At 49.7% G+C, this 20,685-nt stretch overlaps 1 protein-coding gene across 1 annotated transcript in view; it reads left to right on the top strand.

Annotated features, from left to right (window-relative positions):
* The first annotated feature begins 20,166 nt into the window (after positions 1–20,166).
* TMPRSS4 (transmembrane serine protease 4) overlaps positions 20,167–20,685 on the top strand; it is a 41,780-nt gene continuing 41,261 nt past the window's right edge. Inside the window, exon 1 of the mRNA XM_075328000.1 lies at positions 20,167–20,299. Within this exon, the coding sequence (XP_075184115.1) occupies positions 20,297–20,299 (3 nt within the window). The 5' untranslated portion in view covers positions 20,167–20,296. The remainder of the gene's footprint in view (positions 20,300–20,685) is intronic.

Raw genomic sequence — 20,685 nt, 5'->3', positions numbered from 1 at the left:
TCACCTCAGTGTATAACCCCTGCCACTCACCTCAGTGTATAACCCCTGTCACTCACCTCAGTGTATAACCCCTGCCACTCACCTCAGTGTGTAACCCCGGCCACTCACCTCAATGTATAACCTACGGCCACTCACCTCAGTGTATAACCCCTGCCACTCACCTCAGTGTATAACCTACGGCCACTCACCTCAGTGTATAACCCCGGCCACTCACCTCAATGTATAACCTACGGCCTCTCACCTCAGTGAATAACCCCTGCCACTCACCTCAGTGTATAACCCCTGCCACTCACCTCAGTGTATAACCCCTGCCACTCACCTCAGTGTATAACCCCTGCCACTCACCTCAGTGTATAACCCCTGCCACTCACCTCAGTGTATAACCCCTGCCACTCACCTCAGTGTATAACCCCTGCCACTTACCTCAGTATATAACCCCTGCCACTCACCTCAGTGTATAACCTACGGCCACTCACCTCAGTGTATAACCCCGGCCACTCACCTCAATGTATAACCTACGGCCTCTCACCTCAGTGTATAACCTACGGCCACTCACCTCAGTGTATAACCTACGGCCACTCACCTCAGTGTATAACCTACGGCCACTCACCTAAGTGTATAACCCCGGCCACTCACCTCAGTGTATAACCTACGGCCTCTCACCTCAGTGTATAACCCCGGCCACTCACCTCAGTGTATAACCCCTGCCACTCACCTCAGTGTAAAACCCCTGCCACTCACCTCAGTGTATAACCCCTGCCACTCACCTCAGTGTATAACCCCTGCCACTCACCTCAGTGTATAACCCCGGCCACTCACCTCAATGTATAACCTACGGCCACTCACCTCAGTGTATAACCCCTGCCACTCACCTCAGTGTATAACCTACGGCCACTCACCTCAGTGTATAACCCCGGCCACTCACCTCAATGTATAACCTACGGCCTCTCACCTCAGTGTATAACCCCTGCCACTCACCTCAGTGTATAACCCCTGCCACTCACCTCAGTGTATAACCCCTGCCACTCACCTCAGTGTATAACCCCTGCCACTCACCTCAGTGTATAACCCCTGCCACTCACCTCAGTGTATAACCCCTGCCACTCACCTCAGTGTATAACCTACGGCCACTCACCTCAGTGTATAACCCCGGCCACTCACCTCAATGTATAACCTACGGCCACTCACCTCAGTGTATAACCCCTGCCACTCACCTCAGTGTATAACCCCTGCCACTCACCTCAGTGTATAACCTACGGCCACTCACCTCGGTGTATAACCCCGGACACTCACCTCAATGTATAACCTACGGCCTCTCACCTCAGTGTATAACCCCTGCCACTCACCTCAGTGTATAACCCCTGCCACTCACCTCAGTGTATAACCCCTGCCACTCACCTCAGTGTATAACCTACGGCCACTCACCTCAGTGTATAGCCCCTGCCACTCACCTCAGTGTATAACCCCTGCCACTCACCTCAGTGTATAACCTACGGCCACTCACCTCAGTGTATAACCCCTGCCACTCACCTCAGTGTATAACCCCTGCCACTCACCTCAGTGTATAACCCCTGCCACTCACCTCAGTGTATAACCTACGGCCACTCACCTCAGTGTATAACCCCTGCCCCTCACCTCAGTGTATAACCCCTGCCACTCACCTCAGTGTATAACCTACGGCCACTCACCTCAGTGTATAACCTACTGCCACTCACCGCAGTGTATAACCTACGGCCACTCACCTCAGTGTATAACCCCTGCCACTCACCTCAGTGTATAACCTACGGCCACTCACCTCAGTGTATAACCCCTGCCACTCACCTCAGTGTATAACCCCTGCCACTCACCTCAGTGTATAACCTACGGCCACTCACCTCAGTGTATAACCCCGGCCACTCACCTCAATGTATAACCTACGGCCTCTCACCTCAGTGTATAACCTACGTCCACTCACCTCAGTGTATAACCCCTGCCACTCACCTCAGTGTATAACCTACGGCCACTCACCTCAGTGTATAACCCCGGCCACTCACCTCAATGTATAACCTACGGCCTCTCACCTCAGTGTATAACCCCGGCCACTCACCTCAGTGTATAACCCCTGCCACTCACCTCAGTGTATAACCCCTGCCACTCACCTCAGTGTATAACCCCTGCCACTCACCTCAGTGTATAACCCCTGCCACTCACCTCAGTGTATAACCTACAGCCACTCACCTCAGTGTATAACCCCTGCCACTCACCTCAGTGTATAACCTACGGCCACTCACCTCAGTGTATAACCCCTGCCACTCACCTCAGTGTATAACCCCTGCCACTCACCTCAGTGTATAACCTACAGCCACTCACCTCAGTGTATAACCCCCTGCCACTCACCTCAGTGTATAACCCCTGCCACTCACCTCAGTGTATAACCCCTGCCACTCACCTCAGTGTATAACCCCTGCCACTCACCTCAGTGTATAACCTACGGCCACTCACCTCAGTGTATAACCCCTGCCACTTACCTCAGTATATAACCCCTGCCACTCACCTCAGTGTATAACCTACGGCCACTCACCTCAGTGTATAACCCCGGCCACTCACCTCAATGTATAACCTACGGCCTCTCACCTCAGTGTATAACCCCGGCCACTCACCTCAGTGTATAACCCCTGCCACTCACCTCAGTGTATAACCCCTGCCACTCACCTCAGTGTATAACCCCTGCCACTCACCTCAATGTATAACCTACGGCCACTCACCTCAATGTATAACCTACGGCCACTCACCTCAGTGTATAACCCCTGCCACTCACCTCAGTGTATAACCTACGGCCACTCACCTCAGTGTATAACCCCGGCCACTCACCTCAATGTATAACCTACGGCCTCTCACCTCAGTGTATAACCCCTGCCACTCACCTCAGTGTATAACCCCTGCCACTCACCTCAGTGTATAACCCCTGCCACTCACCTCAGTGTATAACCCCTGCCACTCACCTCAGTGTATAACCCCTGCCACTCACCTCAGTGTATAACCCCTGCCACTCACCTCAGTGTATAACCTACGGCCACTCACCTCAGTGTATAACCCCGGCCACTCACCTCAATGTATAACCTACGGCCACTCACCTCAGTGTATAACCCCTGCCACTCACCTCAGTGTACAACCCCTGCCACTCACCTCAGTGTATAACCTACGGCCACTCACCTCAGTGTATAACCCCGGCCACTCACCTCAATGTATAACCTACGGCCTCTCACCTCAGTGTATAACCCCTGCCACTCACCTCAGTGTATAACCCCTGCCACTCATCTCAGTGTATAACCCCTGCCACTCACCTCAGTGTATAACCTACGGCCACTCACCTCAGTGTATAGCCCCTGCCACTCACCTCAGTGTATAACCCCTGCCACTCACCTCAGTGTATAACCTACGGCCACTCACCTCAGTGTATAACCCCTGCCACTCACCTCAGTGTATAACCCCTGCCACTCACCTCAGTGTATAACCTACGGCCACTCACCTCAGTGTATAACCCCGGCCACTCACCTCAATGTATAACCTACGGCCACTAACCTCAGTGTATAACCCCTGCCACTCACCTCAGTGTATAACCCCTGCCACTCACCTCAGTGTATAACCCCTGCCACTCACCTCAGTGTATAACCCCTGCCACTCACCTCAGTGTATAACCTACGGCCACTCACCTCAGTGTATAACCCCGGCCACTCACCTCAATGTATAACCTACGGCCTCTCACCTCAGTGTATAACCCCTGCCACTCACCTCAGTGTATAACCCCTGCCACTCATCTCAGTGTATAACCCCTGCCACTCACCTCAGTGTATAACCTACGGCCACTCACCTCAGTGTATAGCCCCTGCCACTCACCTCAGTGTATAACCCCTGCCACTCACCTCAGTGTATAACCTACGGCCACTCACCTCAGTGTATAACCCCTGCCACTCACCTCAGTGTATAACCCCTGCCACTCACCTCAGTGTATAACCTACGGCCACTCACCTCAGTGTATAACCCCGGCCACTCACCTCAATGTATAACCTACGGCCACTAACCTCAGTGTATAACCCCTGCCACTCACCTCAGTGTATAACCCCTGCCTCTCACCTCAGTGTATAACCCCTGCCACTCACCTCAGTGTATAACCCCTGCCACTCACCTCAGTGTATAACCTACGGCCACTCACCTCAGTGTATCACCTACGGCCACTCACCTCAGTGTATAACCCCGGCCACTCACCTCAATGTATAACCTACGGCCACTCACCTCAGTGTATAACCCCTGCCACTCACCTCAATGTATAACCTACGGCCTCTCACCTCAGTGTATAACCCCGGCCACTCACCTCAGTGTATAACCCCTGCCACTCACCTCAGTGTATAACCCCTGCCACTCACCTCAGTGTATAACCCCTGCCACTCACCTCAGTGTATAACCCCTGCCACTCACCTCAGTGTATAACCCCGGCCACTCACCTCAATGTATAACCTACGGCCACTCACCTCAGTGTATAACCCCTGCCACTCACCTCAGTGTATAACCCCTGCCACTCACCTCAGTGTATAACCCCTGCCACTCACCTCAGTGTATAACCCCTGCCACTCACCTCAATGTATAACCTACGGCCTCTCACCTCAGTGTATAACCCCTGCCACTCACCTCAGTGTATAACCCCTGCCACTCACCTCAGTGTATAATCCCTGCCACTCACCTCAGTGTATAACCCCTGCCACTCACCTCAGTGTATAACCCCTGCCACTCACCTCAGTGTATAACCCCTGCCACTCACCTCAGTGTATAACCCCTGCCACTCACCTCAGTGTATAACCTACGGCCACTCACCTCAGTGTATAACCCCGGCCACTCACCTCAATGTATAACCTACGGCCACTCACCTCAGTGTATAACCCCTGCCACTCACCTCAGTGTATAACCCCTGCCACTCACCTCAGTGTATAACCTACGGCCACTCACCTCAATGTATAACCTACGGCCTCTCACCTCAGTGTATAACCCCTGCCACTCACCTCAGTGTATAACCCCTGCCACTCACCTCAGTGTATAACCTACGGCCACTCACCTCAGTGTATAGCCCCTGCCACTCACCTCAGTGTATAACCCCTGCCACTCACCTCAGTGTATAACCTACGGCCACTCACCTCAGTGTATAACCCCGCCACTCACCTCAGTGTATAACCCCTGCCACTCACCTCAGTGTATAACCTACGGCCACTCACCTCAGTGTATAACCCCGGCCACTCACCTCAATGTATAACCTACGGCCACTAACCTCAGTGTATAACCCTGCCACTCACCTCAGTGTATAACCCCTGCCACTCACCTCAGTGTATAACCCCTGCCACTCACCTCAGTGTATAACCCCTGCCACTCACCTCAGTGTATAACCCCTGCCTCTCACCTTAATGTATAACCTACGGCCACTAACCTCAGTGTATAACTCCTGCCACTCACCTCAGTGTATAACCCCTGCCACTCACCTCAGTGTATAACCCCTGCCTCTCACCTCAGTGTATAACCCCTGCCACTCACCTCAGTGTATAACCCCTGCCACTCACCTCAGTGTATAACCTACGGCCACTCACCTCAGTGTATAACCCCGGCCACTCACCTCAATGTATAACCTACGGCCACTCACCTCAGTGTATAACCCCTGCCACTCACCTCAGTGTATAACCCCTGCCACTCACCTCAGTGTATAACCCCTGCCACTCACCTCAGTGTATAACCCCTGCCACTCACCTCAGTGTATAACCCCTGCCACTCACCTCAGTGTATAACCCCTGCCACTCACCTCAGTGTATAACCCCCGCCACTCACCTCAGTGTATAACCTACGGCCACTCACCTCAGTGTATAACCTACAGCCACTCACCTCAGTGTATAACCTACGGCCACTCACCTCAGTGTATAACCCCTGCCACTCACCTCAGTGTATAACCCCTGCCACTCACCTCAGTGTATAACCCCTGCCACTCACCTCAGTGTATAACCCCTGCCACTCACCTCAGTGTATAACTCCTGCCACTCACCTCAGTGTATAACCCCTGCCACTCACCTCAGTGTATAACCTACGGCCACTCACCTCAGTGTATAACCTACGGCCACTCACCTCAGTGTATAACCTACGCCACTCACCTCAATGTATAACCCCTGCCACTCACCTCAGTGTATAACCTACGGCCACTCACCTCAGTGTATAACCTACGGCCACTCATCTCAGTGTATAACCTACGGCCACTCACCTCAGTGTATAACCTATGGCCCCTCACCTCAGTGTATAACCCCTGCCACTCACCTCAGTGTATAACCTATGGCCCCTCACCTCAGTGTATAACCCCTGCCACTCACCTCAGTGTATAACCTACGGCCACTCACCTCAGTGTATAACCCCTGCCACTCACCTCAGTGTATAACCCCTGCCACTCACCTCAGTGTATAACCCCTGCCACTCACCTCAGTGTATAACCCCTGCCACTCACCTCAATGTATAACCCCTGCCACTCACCTCAATGTATAGCCCCCGGTCCCAAGCCCACCGGTATATAACCTCTGCCACCCCATGCCATCTCCCTTTACTAACATGTGACATTGCGGCCGGTGGTGCAGAGCTCACTGATACCAGCGCATCCTATAATAAGAGACACCGGGGGTAACAAGTCCATTCATGACATTTCTTCGTCCTGAATCTTCCCCATCACCTGTGAGTGATATTACTGAGAAGTGGAAGGAACCGCAGCAACTCAGCCACAAAGTGGAGACCCCGCAATGTTACAGAGCGGGGGGCCGAGTGCTGAGGAGCAGAGGACAGAAAAGTCACCACTCTGCTGACCCCATAACTGCAGAGTCCAGACCTCCTCTCGTAAGATCAGCACAAACACTGCACCCGCCGGGAGCTTCGTGGCTGAGGAACTGCAGCCGCACATCACCAAGCACAATGCCGAGCCGCACATCACCAAGCACAATGCCGAGCCGCACATCACCAAGCACAATGCCGAGCCGCACATCACCAAGCACAATGCCGAGCCATACATCACCAAGCACAGGGCCGAGCCGTACATCACCAAGGACAATGCCGAGCCGTACATCACCAAGCACAATGCTGAGCCATACATCACTAAGCACAATGCCGAGCCGTACATCACCAAGGACAATGCCGAGCCGTACATCACCAAGCACAATGCCGAGCCGTACATCACCAAGCACAATGCCGAGCCGTACATCACCAAGCACAATGCTGAGCCACACATCACCAAGCACAATGCTGAGCCATACATCACCAAGCACAATGCTGAGCCATACATCACCAAGCACAATGCTGAGCCGTACATCACCAAGCACAATGCCGAACCATACATCACCAAGCACAATGCTGAGCCGTACATCACCAAGTACAATGCTGAGCCGTACATCACCAAGGACAATGCCGAGCCGTACATCACCAAGCACAATGCTGAGCCATACATCACTAAGCACAATGCCGAGCCGTACATCACCAAGGACAATGCCGAGCCGTACATCACCAAGCACAATGCCGAGCCGTACATCACCAAGCACAATGCCGAGCCGTACATCACCAAGCACAATGCCGAGCCGTACATCACCAAGCACAATGCTGAGCCACACATCACCAAGCACAATGCTGAGCCATACATCACCAAGCACAATGCTGAGCCATACATCACCAAGCACAATTCTGAGCCGTACATCACCAAGCACAATGCCGAACCATACATCACCAAGCACAATGCTGAGCCGTACATCACCAAGCACAATGCTGAGCCATACATCACCAAGAACAATGCCGAGCCGTACATCACCAAGCGCAATGCCGAGCCATACATCACCAAGCACAATGCTGAGCCATACATCACCAAGCACAATGCTGAGCCATACATCACCAAGCACAATGCCGAGCCGTACATCACCAAGAACAATGCCGAGCCGTACATCACCAAGCGCAATGCCGAGCCGTACAACACCAAGCACAATGCTGAGCCGTACATCACCAAGCACAATGCTGAGCCATACATCACCAAGCACAATGCCGAGCCGTACATCACCAAGCACAATGCTGAGCTGTACATCACCAAGAACAATGCCGAGCCATACATCACCAAGCACAATGCCGAGCCATACATCACCAAGAACAATGCCGAGCCGTACATCACCAAGCGCAATGCCGAGCCGTACATCACCAAGCACAATGCCGAGCCGTACATCACCAAGCACAATGCCGAGCCGTACATCACCAAGCACAATGCTGAGCCATACATCACCAAGCACAATGCCGAGCCGTACATCACCATGCACAATGCCGAGCCGTACATCACCAAGCACAATGCTGAGCCACACATCACCAAGCCCAATGCCGAGCCGTAAATCACCAAGCACAATGCTGAGCCATACATCACCAAGCACAATGCTGAGCCATACATCACCAAGCACAATGCTGAGCCATACATCACCAAGCACAATGCCGAGCCATACATCACCAAGCACAATGCTGAGCCGTACATCACCAAGCACAATGCTGAGCCATACATCACCAAGCACAATGCTGAGCCATACATCACCAAGCACAATGCCGAGCCATACATCACCAAGCACAATGCTGAGCCATACATCACCAAGCACAATGCTGAGCCGTACATCACCAAGCACAATGCCGAGCCGTACATCACCAAGCACAATGCTGAGCCGTACATCACCAAGCACAATGCTGAGCAGTACATCACCAAGCACAATGCTGAGCCATACATCACCAAGCACAATGCTGAGCCGCACATCACCAAGCACAATGCTGAGCCGTACATCACCAAGCACAATGCCGAGCCGTACATCACCAAGCACAATGCCGAGCCGTACATCACCAAGCACAATGCCGAGCCGTACATCACCAAGCACAATGCTGAGCCATACATCACCAAGCACAATGCTGAGCCGTACATCACCATGCACAATTCCGAGCCATACATCACCAAGCACAATGCTGATCCATACATCACCAAGCACAATGCTGAGCCGTACATCACCATGCACAATGCCGAGCCATACATCACCAAGCACAATGCTGAGCCATACATCACCAAGCACAATGCCGAGCCGTACATCACCAAGCACAATGCTGAGCCATACATCACCAAGCACAATGCCGATCTGTACATCACCAAGCAAAATGCTGAGCCATACGTCACCAAGCACAATGCTGAGCCGTACATCACTAAGCACAATGCTGAGCCATACATCACCAAGCACAATGCTGAGCCATACATCACCAAGCACAATGCCGAGCTGTTCATCACCAAGCACAATGCTCGGCCATACATCACCAATCACAATGCCGAGCCGTACATCACCAAGCACAATGCCGAGCCATACATCACCAATCACAATGCTGAGCCGTACATCACCAAGCACAATGCTGAGCCATACATCCCCAAGCACAATGCCGAGCCCTACATTACCAAGCACAATGCTGAGCCGTACATCACCAAGCACAATGCCGAGCCGTACATCACCAAGTATAATGCTGAGCCATACATCATCAAGCACAATGCCGAGCCCTACATTACCAAGCACAATGCTGAGCCGTACATCACCGAGCACAATGCCGAGCCATACATCACCAAGCACAATGCTGAGCCATACATCACCAAGCACAATGCTGAGCCATACATCACCAAGCACAATGCTGAGCCGTACATCACCAAGCACAATGCTGAGCCATACATCACCAAGCACAATGCCGAGCCATACATCACCAAGCACAATGCTGAGCCGTACATTACCAAGCACAATGCCGAGCCGTACATCACCAAGTATAATGCTGAGCCATACATCACCGAGCACAATGCCGAGCCATACATCACCAAGCACAATGCTGAGCCATACATCACCAAGCACAATGCCGAGTGTCGAATGGAGCAGTGTAAAGCCGCCACCACCTTTTCTGTTCCCCGATGAATGAGTCCAGCATATAAGCTCCATACAGACATGGAGGGGTCTGACCTTGTAGGAGGTGGTCAGCTTATCCTCACGCCTATGGCATTTACATAATGTCTGGTGGATGTTATACTGAATGCACTGTTATATAGTTGTGTTATAAAGTGAGTGTCTATGTGCTGCTGCTGGAAAATATAGGCTGGCAATGTAGCGGAATCGGAGCAGTGCAACCCTGGCGACCGAGGGTTTAATGTGTTTTATTATATACTGTATTGTAATCAAGTATAGTTGTGTCGGGTGTTCCCTGGGTACTGAGAGCAAAGGTGCGGGAAGTGACAGATGGCCAGGGGGATTGGCTGTAGAGACAGGCCGGAGAAGAGTCAGTCGTGCAGTGGGGTTCCTGATATGTAGATGGTGCTTTTTAACTTGGGCCTGTCTGGGAGCCTGGAGGTATCCTCCAAGAGACTACGGCTCACCTCGGCACGGGTTTAGAAGAATCCAGGGACTAGATGAACGTGCCCGGGAGAGGGAGTTACTCGGGATGGGCCTAGGGAAGTCAAGAGGCACTGATTGGACACAGGTGTCATGGTTCTGATCCGTGGTGCTCTGCTCTCCAGCAGAGCTGGTGTTCTGTTTTGTATTTTGCGCCAGTGGACGGGTGAGCTCCCGTCCTTTCTTCCTGCGCTGGTGTTGGGAGGCGCTTCATTCCGGGTGATTGCTCTGCTTCATTAAGAAGCAACCTCACCCGGGACACCACCAGTCCAAGTTCCTGCCTGCAGTAAGTGCTCTGGCTCCCATTTGTGCTTTGATCTTGTTCTCCTACCCTGCACCTGTTGTTACCCGTCTCCTTCCATGTACCTGACCCTGAAATTGTTCCCCGGCTCCTGACTTCCAGCTTGTACCCTGACCTCGGCTCCACTTTTACCCAGTTTACCTTACGTGACTTCTTGGCTTCTGACCTCCAGCATGTACCCTACCTCTGCTCCTCTTTTCCCCAGTTTACCTTACGTGACTTCTTGGCTTCTGACCTCCAGCTTGTACTCTGACCTCGGCTTTGCTTCATCCCTGTGTTCCATACGTGACCTCCTGGCTCCTGACCTCCAGTTTGTTTGACTTCCCAGTCACTAGTTGCTTCTGGTGACACCTAGAGGTAGTTTGTCACAACATGTAGCCGCAGAGAAGATCAAGGGGGAAGCAAAGGCTTAGGCTTGCCAGCTGGAAGACTAGGCCCCATGCAGTGGCTAGGCAAGATGAAGTACCCCAGGAAACAGCAGCAGCAGGACCTGATGATACTGACCATGTCTGTCGTGAAGGTGAAAGGGTCAAATTAGAGCTCAAAGTTGTTTTGCCCAGTGCTCTCCGGTGTCCTATATTTAACTAAACCATCTGAGATGACGACCGGCTGCGGGGTGATGGACGCTATCCAGAAGACTACAGTAAGTGTCGCACACCCCACCCAAATTAGTCTACAAGCACCGTTTCTCTCTGGTGAAGGGTGCGGAGCCCTCACCTTACTTCAACCTCAAAATGCTCTTCTGGATGAAGGGAAAAAAGTTCCCAAAGACAATTCCAAAATCTTGTAGAAATTCTTCCTAAAAGAGCGGAATTAATTTCTATGGACCGGAATGGGAGGTCTGAAAAGCTTAAAGGGGTGGTGCAGTCTTCCTGACTCACTGAGCTGTGGGCGGTGTTGCACCGCTCGTCACAGCCTATCTGCTCCCTCCTCCCTCACAGCAGAACGCTGCAAGCAGGAGACGCACTGCGCTTTGACAAGCGGTGAAACACCGCCCACAGCTCAGTGAGTCAGGAAGACTGCAGCCGGCCGCAGGGATGTGACTTGTGTGGAACTTGACGTGACGTCACCGGAGCAGGGAACAGCGGTCTGCAATAGCGCCTCTCACAGGCACTATTGCCAACATAAGGTATTTGAGAGAAACATTGTTTCTCAATATAATATCGAACTAGACAATAAAAAATATGGGTGAACCACCCCTTTAAATGGTTAGTAAGTTGTGAAACTTGTATTTTGTGTACTCAGGCCACTTATAGCCCTCCATCATAGCCACTGTCCATGTTAGTGTGATGTCTGTCACTAGCTGGCGCTAGACACACTTGTGTGCAGTGAATGAAGAGGCAGTCAGACAAGCCAAGATCAGAAGCCAGGAGGTAATAACAGGTCACTGGGAGCAGACAGAGATGAGGCGAAGATACAAGCGGAGGGTCAGGATTCCAGGAGAGTACGTACAGAATTGAGGGATCAGGTGGGGATGTGGTCAGGAGGAGGTCCAAGGTCAGTAGCCAGGAGGTAATGACAAAAACAGGGAGACATACAGAGAAGAGTCAACAACAGTCCAGAGTCGAGAGCCAAGATCAGATCACTAAACATTATGGGAGCCGAGAGCACTACTGTAGCCAGGAAGTATGACTGGCAGCGTTTCGAGCGAGCATGCTCCCTCATGAAGCAGAGCAATCACTCGGAATGAGGAGCATCTGCGTAGGCACTTCCCAGGACCAGCGTAGAACGCAGAGCTGAGACAACCCGTCCAAAGGTGTTCAAGACATCAACAGAGCATTCAAACCTGCAAAAAGCTCTGCGCGATGGAACAGCAAGTACCAGCTCTGCGGGAGAGCAATAACAGAACGTAACAACACAAAATGCTCTGCGCGTCAGAACCATGACAGTTAACCCATGGTATGAAGCTTGTACTCCACGGCACACTGCTGTAATCCTTCAGCTGTCCGGAGTGCAAGACGTATTCACACATGAAAAAGTCTTCTAGTTGGCAAGATTATTAATAACATATAAATACTCAGAATTGTTGGGTTATTGACAATCGTCACCTCCTTAGGTGTCATCAACTCTGACCTATTTCCACACTGAGAATAATGAAGACACGTGAGGAGCCCCAGATCTGCCAAAGAAACTCGGGTGATGCATCACTCACCAAACTTGTCCTACGAGAGCTCCGGCACATCCACTCACGACACAGGTCACCTGCATTTCTCACATTCTGACACATAATCTGTACGTTTCACACACAAACACACAGAGCAACACAGTGACACACATTCACACAGGTGATCCGAGCGATCTGTCCCCTTAGTGTTAGTGGCACTCATCCCAGACCCATCACTCAGCTTCTTATTTAGGACATGGCATATGTTGACTTAATCTTGGTGCCATCTCACCCACCTTAGCTAGCCATCTCGTAGCACCAGGCAGTGGGCCTCTCTTTCCCATGTCTTACATGAAGTAGCAAGCTTGATAGTTTCACAGTTACATTGTCTGAGGCAATATGCTTAATGTTGCAAAGACTTACATGAGGGAAGAAGGTTGGTAGTTTCACAATAGGAAAGAGATAACCTGTGGATAATCAATCCCTATAACAGTGGGTTACAGTTTTTACATATATGCTGGCAAACATCTCAGCTGCACATCCTGTATTCTCCAACAGTCTTTATTTCACTTTCTTAACACCTCAGCCTACACTCACAGTGCTGGTCCAAACCTCCTTTAAGATGAATTGGCTATACATTTGTAACACTTGGCTAGCACTTTCCACTATTTATTGACATATGCAACAGTACGCTGGCAATCTCCTCAGCAGCACTTCAGTTACACTAAGGTTTTTACAACAGTAGACAAAGTGTCACAAGTGTCAATTTTCATGCTCTATTTAAGCTAACCTTTTGACTGATGTAAGACTATTTGAAACAATCAAGGTTGTTGCCTTCTTGTGAGTAAAGTTGTCCAACTACTAACCATGTAAATGTGTGTTCTTTCATGATCACTGAGTACTGAACCCCCTACTATAAAAGGACACTACATCTTGATACATTTATAGACTCACTGCTTCCTATATCTCTTTGGTAAAGGGGATTCAGTGTAAATTTGGTGTCCTCTAAATAACTCAACACCCAGCCATTAATGTCTAAACCACTGCCAACAAACGTGAGTACACCCCTAAGTTAAAATGGCCAAATTGTGCCCAATTAGCCATTTTCCCTCCCCAGTGTCATGTGACTCAGTAGTGTTACAAGGTCTCAGGTGTGAATGGGGGACAGGGGTGTTACATTTGGTGTTATCTCTCACACACTCTCTCATACTGGTCACTGGAAGCTCAACATGGCTGCTCATGGCAAAGAATTCTGAGAGGATCTGAAAAAAAAATATGTTTGCTCTATATAAAGATGGCCGAGGCTATAAGAAGATAAGAACACCCAAAACCTGAGTTGCAGCACGGTGGCCAAGACTATTCAGTGGTTTAACAAGAAAGGATCCACTCAGAACAGACAGTGCACAAGCTCAGTGTCATATCCGGAGGTCGGCTTTTCAAAATAAAGGTATGAATGCTGCCAGCATTGCTGCAGAGGTTACAGGGGTGGGGGGTCCGCCTGTCATTGCTCAGACCATACACCGCACACTGCAGTGGTTACAGGGGTGGGGGGATCCGCCTGTCAGTGCTCAAACCATACGCTACACACTGCAGAGGTTACAGAGGAGGGGGTCCACCTATCAGTGCTCAGACCATACACCGCACACTACAGAGGTTACAGAGGAGGGGGTCCACCTATCAGTGCTCAGACCATACACCGCACACTGCAGAGGTTACAGAGGAGGGGGTCCACCTATCAGTGCTCAGACCATACACCGCACACTGCAGAGGTTACAGAGGAGGGGGTCCACCTATCAGTGCTCAGACCATACACCGCACACTGCAGAGGTTACAGAGGAGGGGGTCCACCTATCAGTGCTCAGACCATACACCGCACACTGCAGTGGTTACAGGGGTGGGGGCATCCGCCTGTCAGTGCTCAAACCATATGCCGCATACTGCAGAGGTTACAGAGGAGGGGGTCCACCTATCAGTGCTCAGACTATACACTGCACGCTGCAGAGTTACAGGGGTGGGGGGATCGGCCTGTCAGCGCTCAGACCATACACCGCACACTGCAGAGGTTACAGGGGTGGGGGGTCCACATGTCAATGCTCACTGCAGAGGTTACAGGGGTGGGGGGTCCGCCTTGTCAGTGCTCAGACCATACACCGCACACTGCAGAGGTTACAGGGGTGGGGGGTCCGCATGTCAATGCTCACTGCAGAGGTTACAGGGGTGGGGGGCCTGCCTTGTCAGTGCTCAGACCATATACCGCACGCTGCAGAGATTACAGGGGTGGGAGTCCGCCTGTCAGTGCTCAAACCATACGCCACACACTGCAGAGGTTACAGAGGAGGGGGGTCCGCCTATCAGTGCTTAGACCATACGCTACACATTGCAGAGGTTACAGGGGTGGGAGGTCTGCCTGCAAGTGCTCAGACCATAAGCCGCACACTGCATAGGTTACAGGGGTGGGGGGTCCGCCTATGAGTGCTCAGACCATACGCTGCACACTGCATGTATCTCTTATTAGATTGAGTCTTGTTTCAATAAAATCAGCTGGAGATGATCACTACAGGACTAGGAACTTTATCCCTCTTGGACCAACCACGCCCCCAGCACTGATTAACACCTTTCTGTCAATATACAGTGCACACAGAGAGCTGTCAATCAGTCATGTGAGTGAGTTATACAGGGCTCATCATTCTGAGCACTACTAGATCTGCAACAGAGAAAAGACAGCATGCATGACTTTCGACTAACATCCACACTAAAGGGGGCTTTATATGCAACGACATCGCTAACGCGATGTTGTTGGGGTCACGGAATTCGTGACGCACATCCAGCCTCCTTAGCGACGTTGTTGCGTGTGAAATGCAGGAACAACCGTTAACGATCAAAATTACTCACCTAATCATTAATCGTTGACACGTCGTTCTAATCCCAAATATCGTTGCTGTTGCAGGACGCAGGTTGTTCGTCGTTCCTGAGGCAGCACACATCGCTACGTGTGACACCCCAGGAACGACGAACAACACCTTACCTACGGCTGCCGGCAATGAGGAAAGAAGGAGATGGGCGGGATGTTACGGCCGCTCATCTCCGCCCCTCCGCTTCTATTGGGCGGCCGCTTAGTGACGCCGCTGTGAGGCCGCATGAACCACCCCCTTAGAAAGGAGGCGGTTCGCCGGCCACAGCAACGTCACTAGGAAGGTAATTCCGTGTGACAGGTGTTAGCAATGTTGTGCGTCACGGGCAGCGATTTGCCCGTGACGCACAATTGACGGGGGCGGGTGCTTTCACCAGCGACATCACTAGCGATGTCGCAGCGTGTAAAGCCCCCTTAACTCGAACCTCCCACTCCCGGATCCAAGACTTCTCCCGAGCTGCATCAATCCTCTGGAACGCTCTACCCCAAGAAGTTAGGACGAATCACAACTTACTCAGCTTCAGACGCTCCCTAAAAACGCATCTTTTTAGGGCGGCCTATCACACTCCCTAGCCAAACTAAATTCACATAATCCCTCCACAACTTCTCAGAACATAACTCCATGTCAAACTCCATTGGACCCAAATGCATCTCAAGGCTCTGGCCAACTGGTCCAGGAAACCATTATTTATCTCCTATTTTCTTGAGATGGCTGGATTGTCATTGTAAATACGCACTTGTACCTCTCACGAGCAGGGTTGTCTCTTTTTTCCCTCTAAATATTGTATTTTCTACAACTGTTACTTGTTTGTATATGAACCTCCTGAATTGTAAAGCGCTGCGGAATATGTTGGCGCTATAGAAATAAAGATTATTATTATATCATTAGACCGGTAAGGCTGCTTTCATACATCCGGTTTTTGCTGAGCGGCAAAATACGGCGCTTTGCAGAAAAAACGCAACCGGTTTTTTTTGCCGCCGGTTGCGTTTTTTCTGCATAGACTTGCATTAGCGCCGTATTGTGCCACATGGCCTTGCGTTGCGTCCGTTTTTTGCCGGATGCGGCATATTTAGCCCATGCGGCGGCCGGATGGAACGTTGCCCGTCACGTTTTTTTGTGCGTTGAAAAAACCGCATCGCGCCGGATGCGGCGCGATTTCCAATGCAACCCTATGGAACGCCGGATGCGGCGTCCTGCGGCAAAAAACGCATCTGGCCGTCGGATTTTTGGACTGCGCATGCTCAGTATCAAGCCGCATCTGTCAAAAAACGGACGGGCTGCATAGAAAAACTTATGCAACTGATCCGTTTTTTTCGCCGCATCTGTTGCATAGGTTTTTGAGCCGGATTGAGCCGCACTGCAAAAACTGGATGTGTGAAAGCAGCCTAAGGCCAGTTTCACACATCCTTCTTTTTGCCGGTTTCGCGGATCCAGCGCGCTCCCGTACAGTGAATACAGTACAATGACAGCGCTGTAACTTCCGGGTCACATGCGCCGGTCACATGACAGCACGTGACTGGCGCTTGTTGCGCTGTCATTGTACTGTATTCACTGTACGGGAGCGCGCCGGATCCGCGAAACCGGCAAAAAGAAGGATGTGTGAAACTGGCCTTAGTGAGAGATGCTCTACACAACCAACAGGGCTTGCATGGTCTTAAAAAAAAATGTACAAAACAGGGAATTTCCCTGGAAATTTAGGACAGTTGGCAGCTTTGCAATTGACTTGGGAAAGCACATTAAAGAAATGTACACCCTAATTTTGCAACAGTGGACAATACAATGTTACTAACTGTCTGCAAATGTTTCCAATCCCTGGCACGCTCTATCGGGTGTTGAAATGCCACAGACTCACTCATTCTGATCACCAAATCCATCAATAAAATCTGCATGTTAGGCCGGAGTCACACTTGTGAGAAACTCGCGCAAGTCTCGCATCGCATCACCTGGAACGGCTGCACACTCTCCGGACAGGAGCACCTCAGCTGCATAGAAATACATGCAGCTGACCCACTCCTATCCGGAGAGTGGGTGGCCATGCCAGGTGATTAGATGCGAGACTCACGCGAGTCTCTCGCAAGTGTGACTCCTGCCTAAGGCTATGTGCGCACGTTGCGTTTTTTCCCGCGTTTCCGCAGCGTCTTTAGTGGCAGCGTTTTTGCGCTAAAACGCATGCGTTTTTGTTTGCCAGCAAAGTCTATGGGAAAAGATGAAATCCTGTCTGCACTTTGCTTTTTTTTCTGCAGCGTTTAATTTGCATATTTTGGGTCAAAAACCATGCTGAAAAAGAAGCAGCATGTCAGTTGTTTTTGCCATTTCTGCAGCGTTTCCTTAACATTGGAGTCAATGAGAAATGGCAAAATGCAACCAAAAGCACAATTCCTGCGTTTTTCATGCTTTTTACCTGCTTTTCCACTGCGTTTTTGGCTCCAAAAACGCATGCTTTTCTGGCCAAAAATTAAAGGGTTCTAATGTTCCTTTACACACACACACACACAATACCCGAAAATTTAAATGTTATAAAATAATAATTTTCACCAATTCTTCGGTTAAAATGTGAATAACCGCTATAATTTCATTATAATTGTTGATTTTACATATAGTTATATTAAAAGTGAATATAATTTTTTTTTTCTCTTTTTTCATTCTTTTTAACTATTCCAACTTTATTTCTCAGTGTCTTGATCAACAAAACGCATCTGCAGAAACGCAGGTGAAAAAGCAGGTAAAAAGCGCTGAAAACGCACTAAAAACGCGGTAAATACGCATGCGTTTTTAGCGCTAAAAAATTGGCAAAAGCCATTTGGTCAAAAACTAAGGGAAGGAAAACATGCAGAATAAACTGCAGGTACTCCGACGCAACATGCGCACATAGCTAATACATTTTGGTGCAGATTTTTAAACCAAATTCTGCAAATCACCGTGTGAATGGAGCAGCAGGCTTTATTATCTAGGAGGTAAGATCCGAAGAGTTTGGGCCAGGACCCCTCCCATTTCGCTGGAGGTGCTTTTAATTAGAGCAATACACAGGCTCCTAGTTTCCTAGTTTGATTTGCAAAAAGTCCTAGACTTACACCGAGAGGAGGTAAGTGTCCTCCATCCTTTAGCATCATATCCTCATATTGTTTGGTCGAAATTCTGAAACTGAGTTTTTTTTGGGAATAAAATGCTGCAGACGGAGTACCTTGTCCTTTGTCGTGCACCGTTTTCGGGAGTAAACGCCTATTGGAAATAAAAATAAATATATATATATATATATATATATATATATATATATATATATATATATATATATATATATATATAATTTTGGAAGCGGACACCCGGACGTAGTAGATGGGTGTCCATCTCTCGTAAATGTGTACTACGGAAAATGGTGCCCGATAGAGCACACGGTGAGTCCATCTGCACCATTGTAATCCGTGGCTCTGTCGGTGCATGTGTCCAAAACCCATTTTGCGGTGGGGTTTGGATGGAACACCGACAGGACCACTGAATGGAGAGCAGAACGCAGTATGAAAGTGGTCTTACGTGTGTTTTTTTTTTTTTTTTTTTTTTATGCGTTTCCACAGCAGAATTGCACTAAAATTGAGCTTACGCGCTTTACCTGTGGATTCTCCACAACTACTGTTATTCGATGGGGAAACTGCCGTTACAGATTTCAAACCCGCACCGCAGATCGGGCAGGAGATTTCTATGAATCCCTTCCACTTTGTACTGTAAGATGCTGCGGTTTTGATTCACTAAAAATACGCAGCGTCAAAAACTCATGGTGTGCACACAGCCTTAAAAAAAACCTTAAGAATATTTGAACCCCCGAGAAAATATAATACTCTATGGAAAATGAATCTGTTAACCGCATCCAGTAAGAAAAAAAACTCCTCCTTTACAAATGCAAGAAAAATGGATGATAAATAGCAATCGGTGAACGCATCCGTTTTCCATAGACTCCAATGTTATCAAAACGGATCCTGCAAAAATCAATTTTTTTCAAAAAGTTTTTTTGTACGCAACTTTTTTGCCAATGGATCCATTCCGACGGACGATCATATTTCAGTTTTGATATAATTAGTTTTACTCAGATGTCGTAACTTTACTGTTTTGGTAGTCATCCATCTTTCCGGCTAGATGTCGGTAAGTTGTGACTACAAGCCATATTTTGTGAGGACACATGTAAACATAAAAGTGAGCTCATTCCGGATTTACTTCCTTATATCTTACAATGGAGAGCGCTGAAGGAACCTGACAGCCATTGATGGGGCTTGAAGCCTCTCACATGTCCAGGTGAGTCAGGGCGGAAGGAGCGGTGCCGTCAAGGTGCGCGAGGCAGGGCCAAACCAGTTTGACAACTTTCAATGCTCTTATGCTCCTTTTTTCTAAAATAGACATGCAGATAAGGAAGAGAAAGAAGGAAACCGTCATGCTGAGGTAGATAACGCCAAGTCTGGGCTTTGGAGCAAACACCAGATATAGTGTCCGATAAGTGATCTGAGAAGTGGAAGGGTTGACATCCAGGATCACCATGGTAAGTGTGGTGGCTCCACCAGCCTGGCTGTACGGCCCATGGGAGAAGACTACTTTGGTTTTGTGTTTTTGTTCTTCTAGAGGTGATTTAGGGAGTTGGAATCAGTTCTGGTGCATTGGTGAAAACGGTTACCATCATTTTTGATCGTTTGTGCCCTACAAGAGCAAGGACACTACTGGGATCACTGCTGAAGTCCGTAGCTCTGGAGGAGATCATGCTCCGAGCAGAGGATCCATACTTGTCATTGGTTTCACAGATGTTGTTTGGTACATTTTACCTCCAGTAGCTTTTGTTTCTATCCTTTTGGGCCAAAAATACCATATGTCATGCGAAAGTCAGTGATATAATAGAAAACGTTTGTGGCTTGTGAAGGTTTAGCATTTTAC

Source organism: Anomaloglossus baeobatrachus, chromosome 11, assembly GCF_048569485.1.
Source record: "Anomaloglossus baeobatrachus isolate aAnoBae1 chromosome 11, aAnoBae1.hap1, whole genome shotgun sequence".
Lineage (NCBI taxonomy): Eukaryota > Metazoa > Chordata > Amphibia > Anura > Aromobatidae > Anomaloglossus > Anomaloglossus baeobatrachus.
Note: the sequence above shows the minus strand (reverse complement) of the source record. Positions and strands in the feature narration are given on the sequence as shown.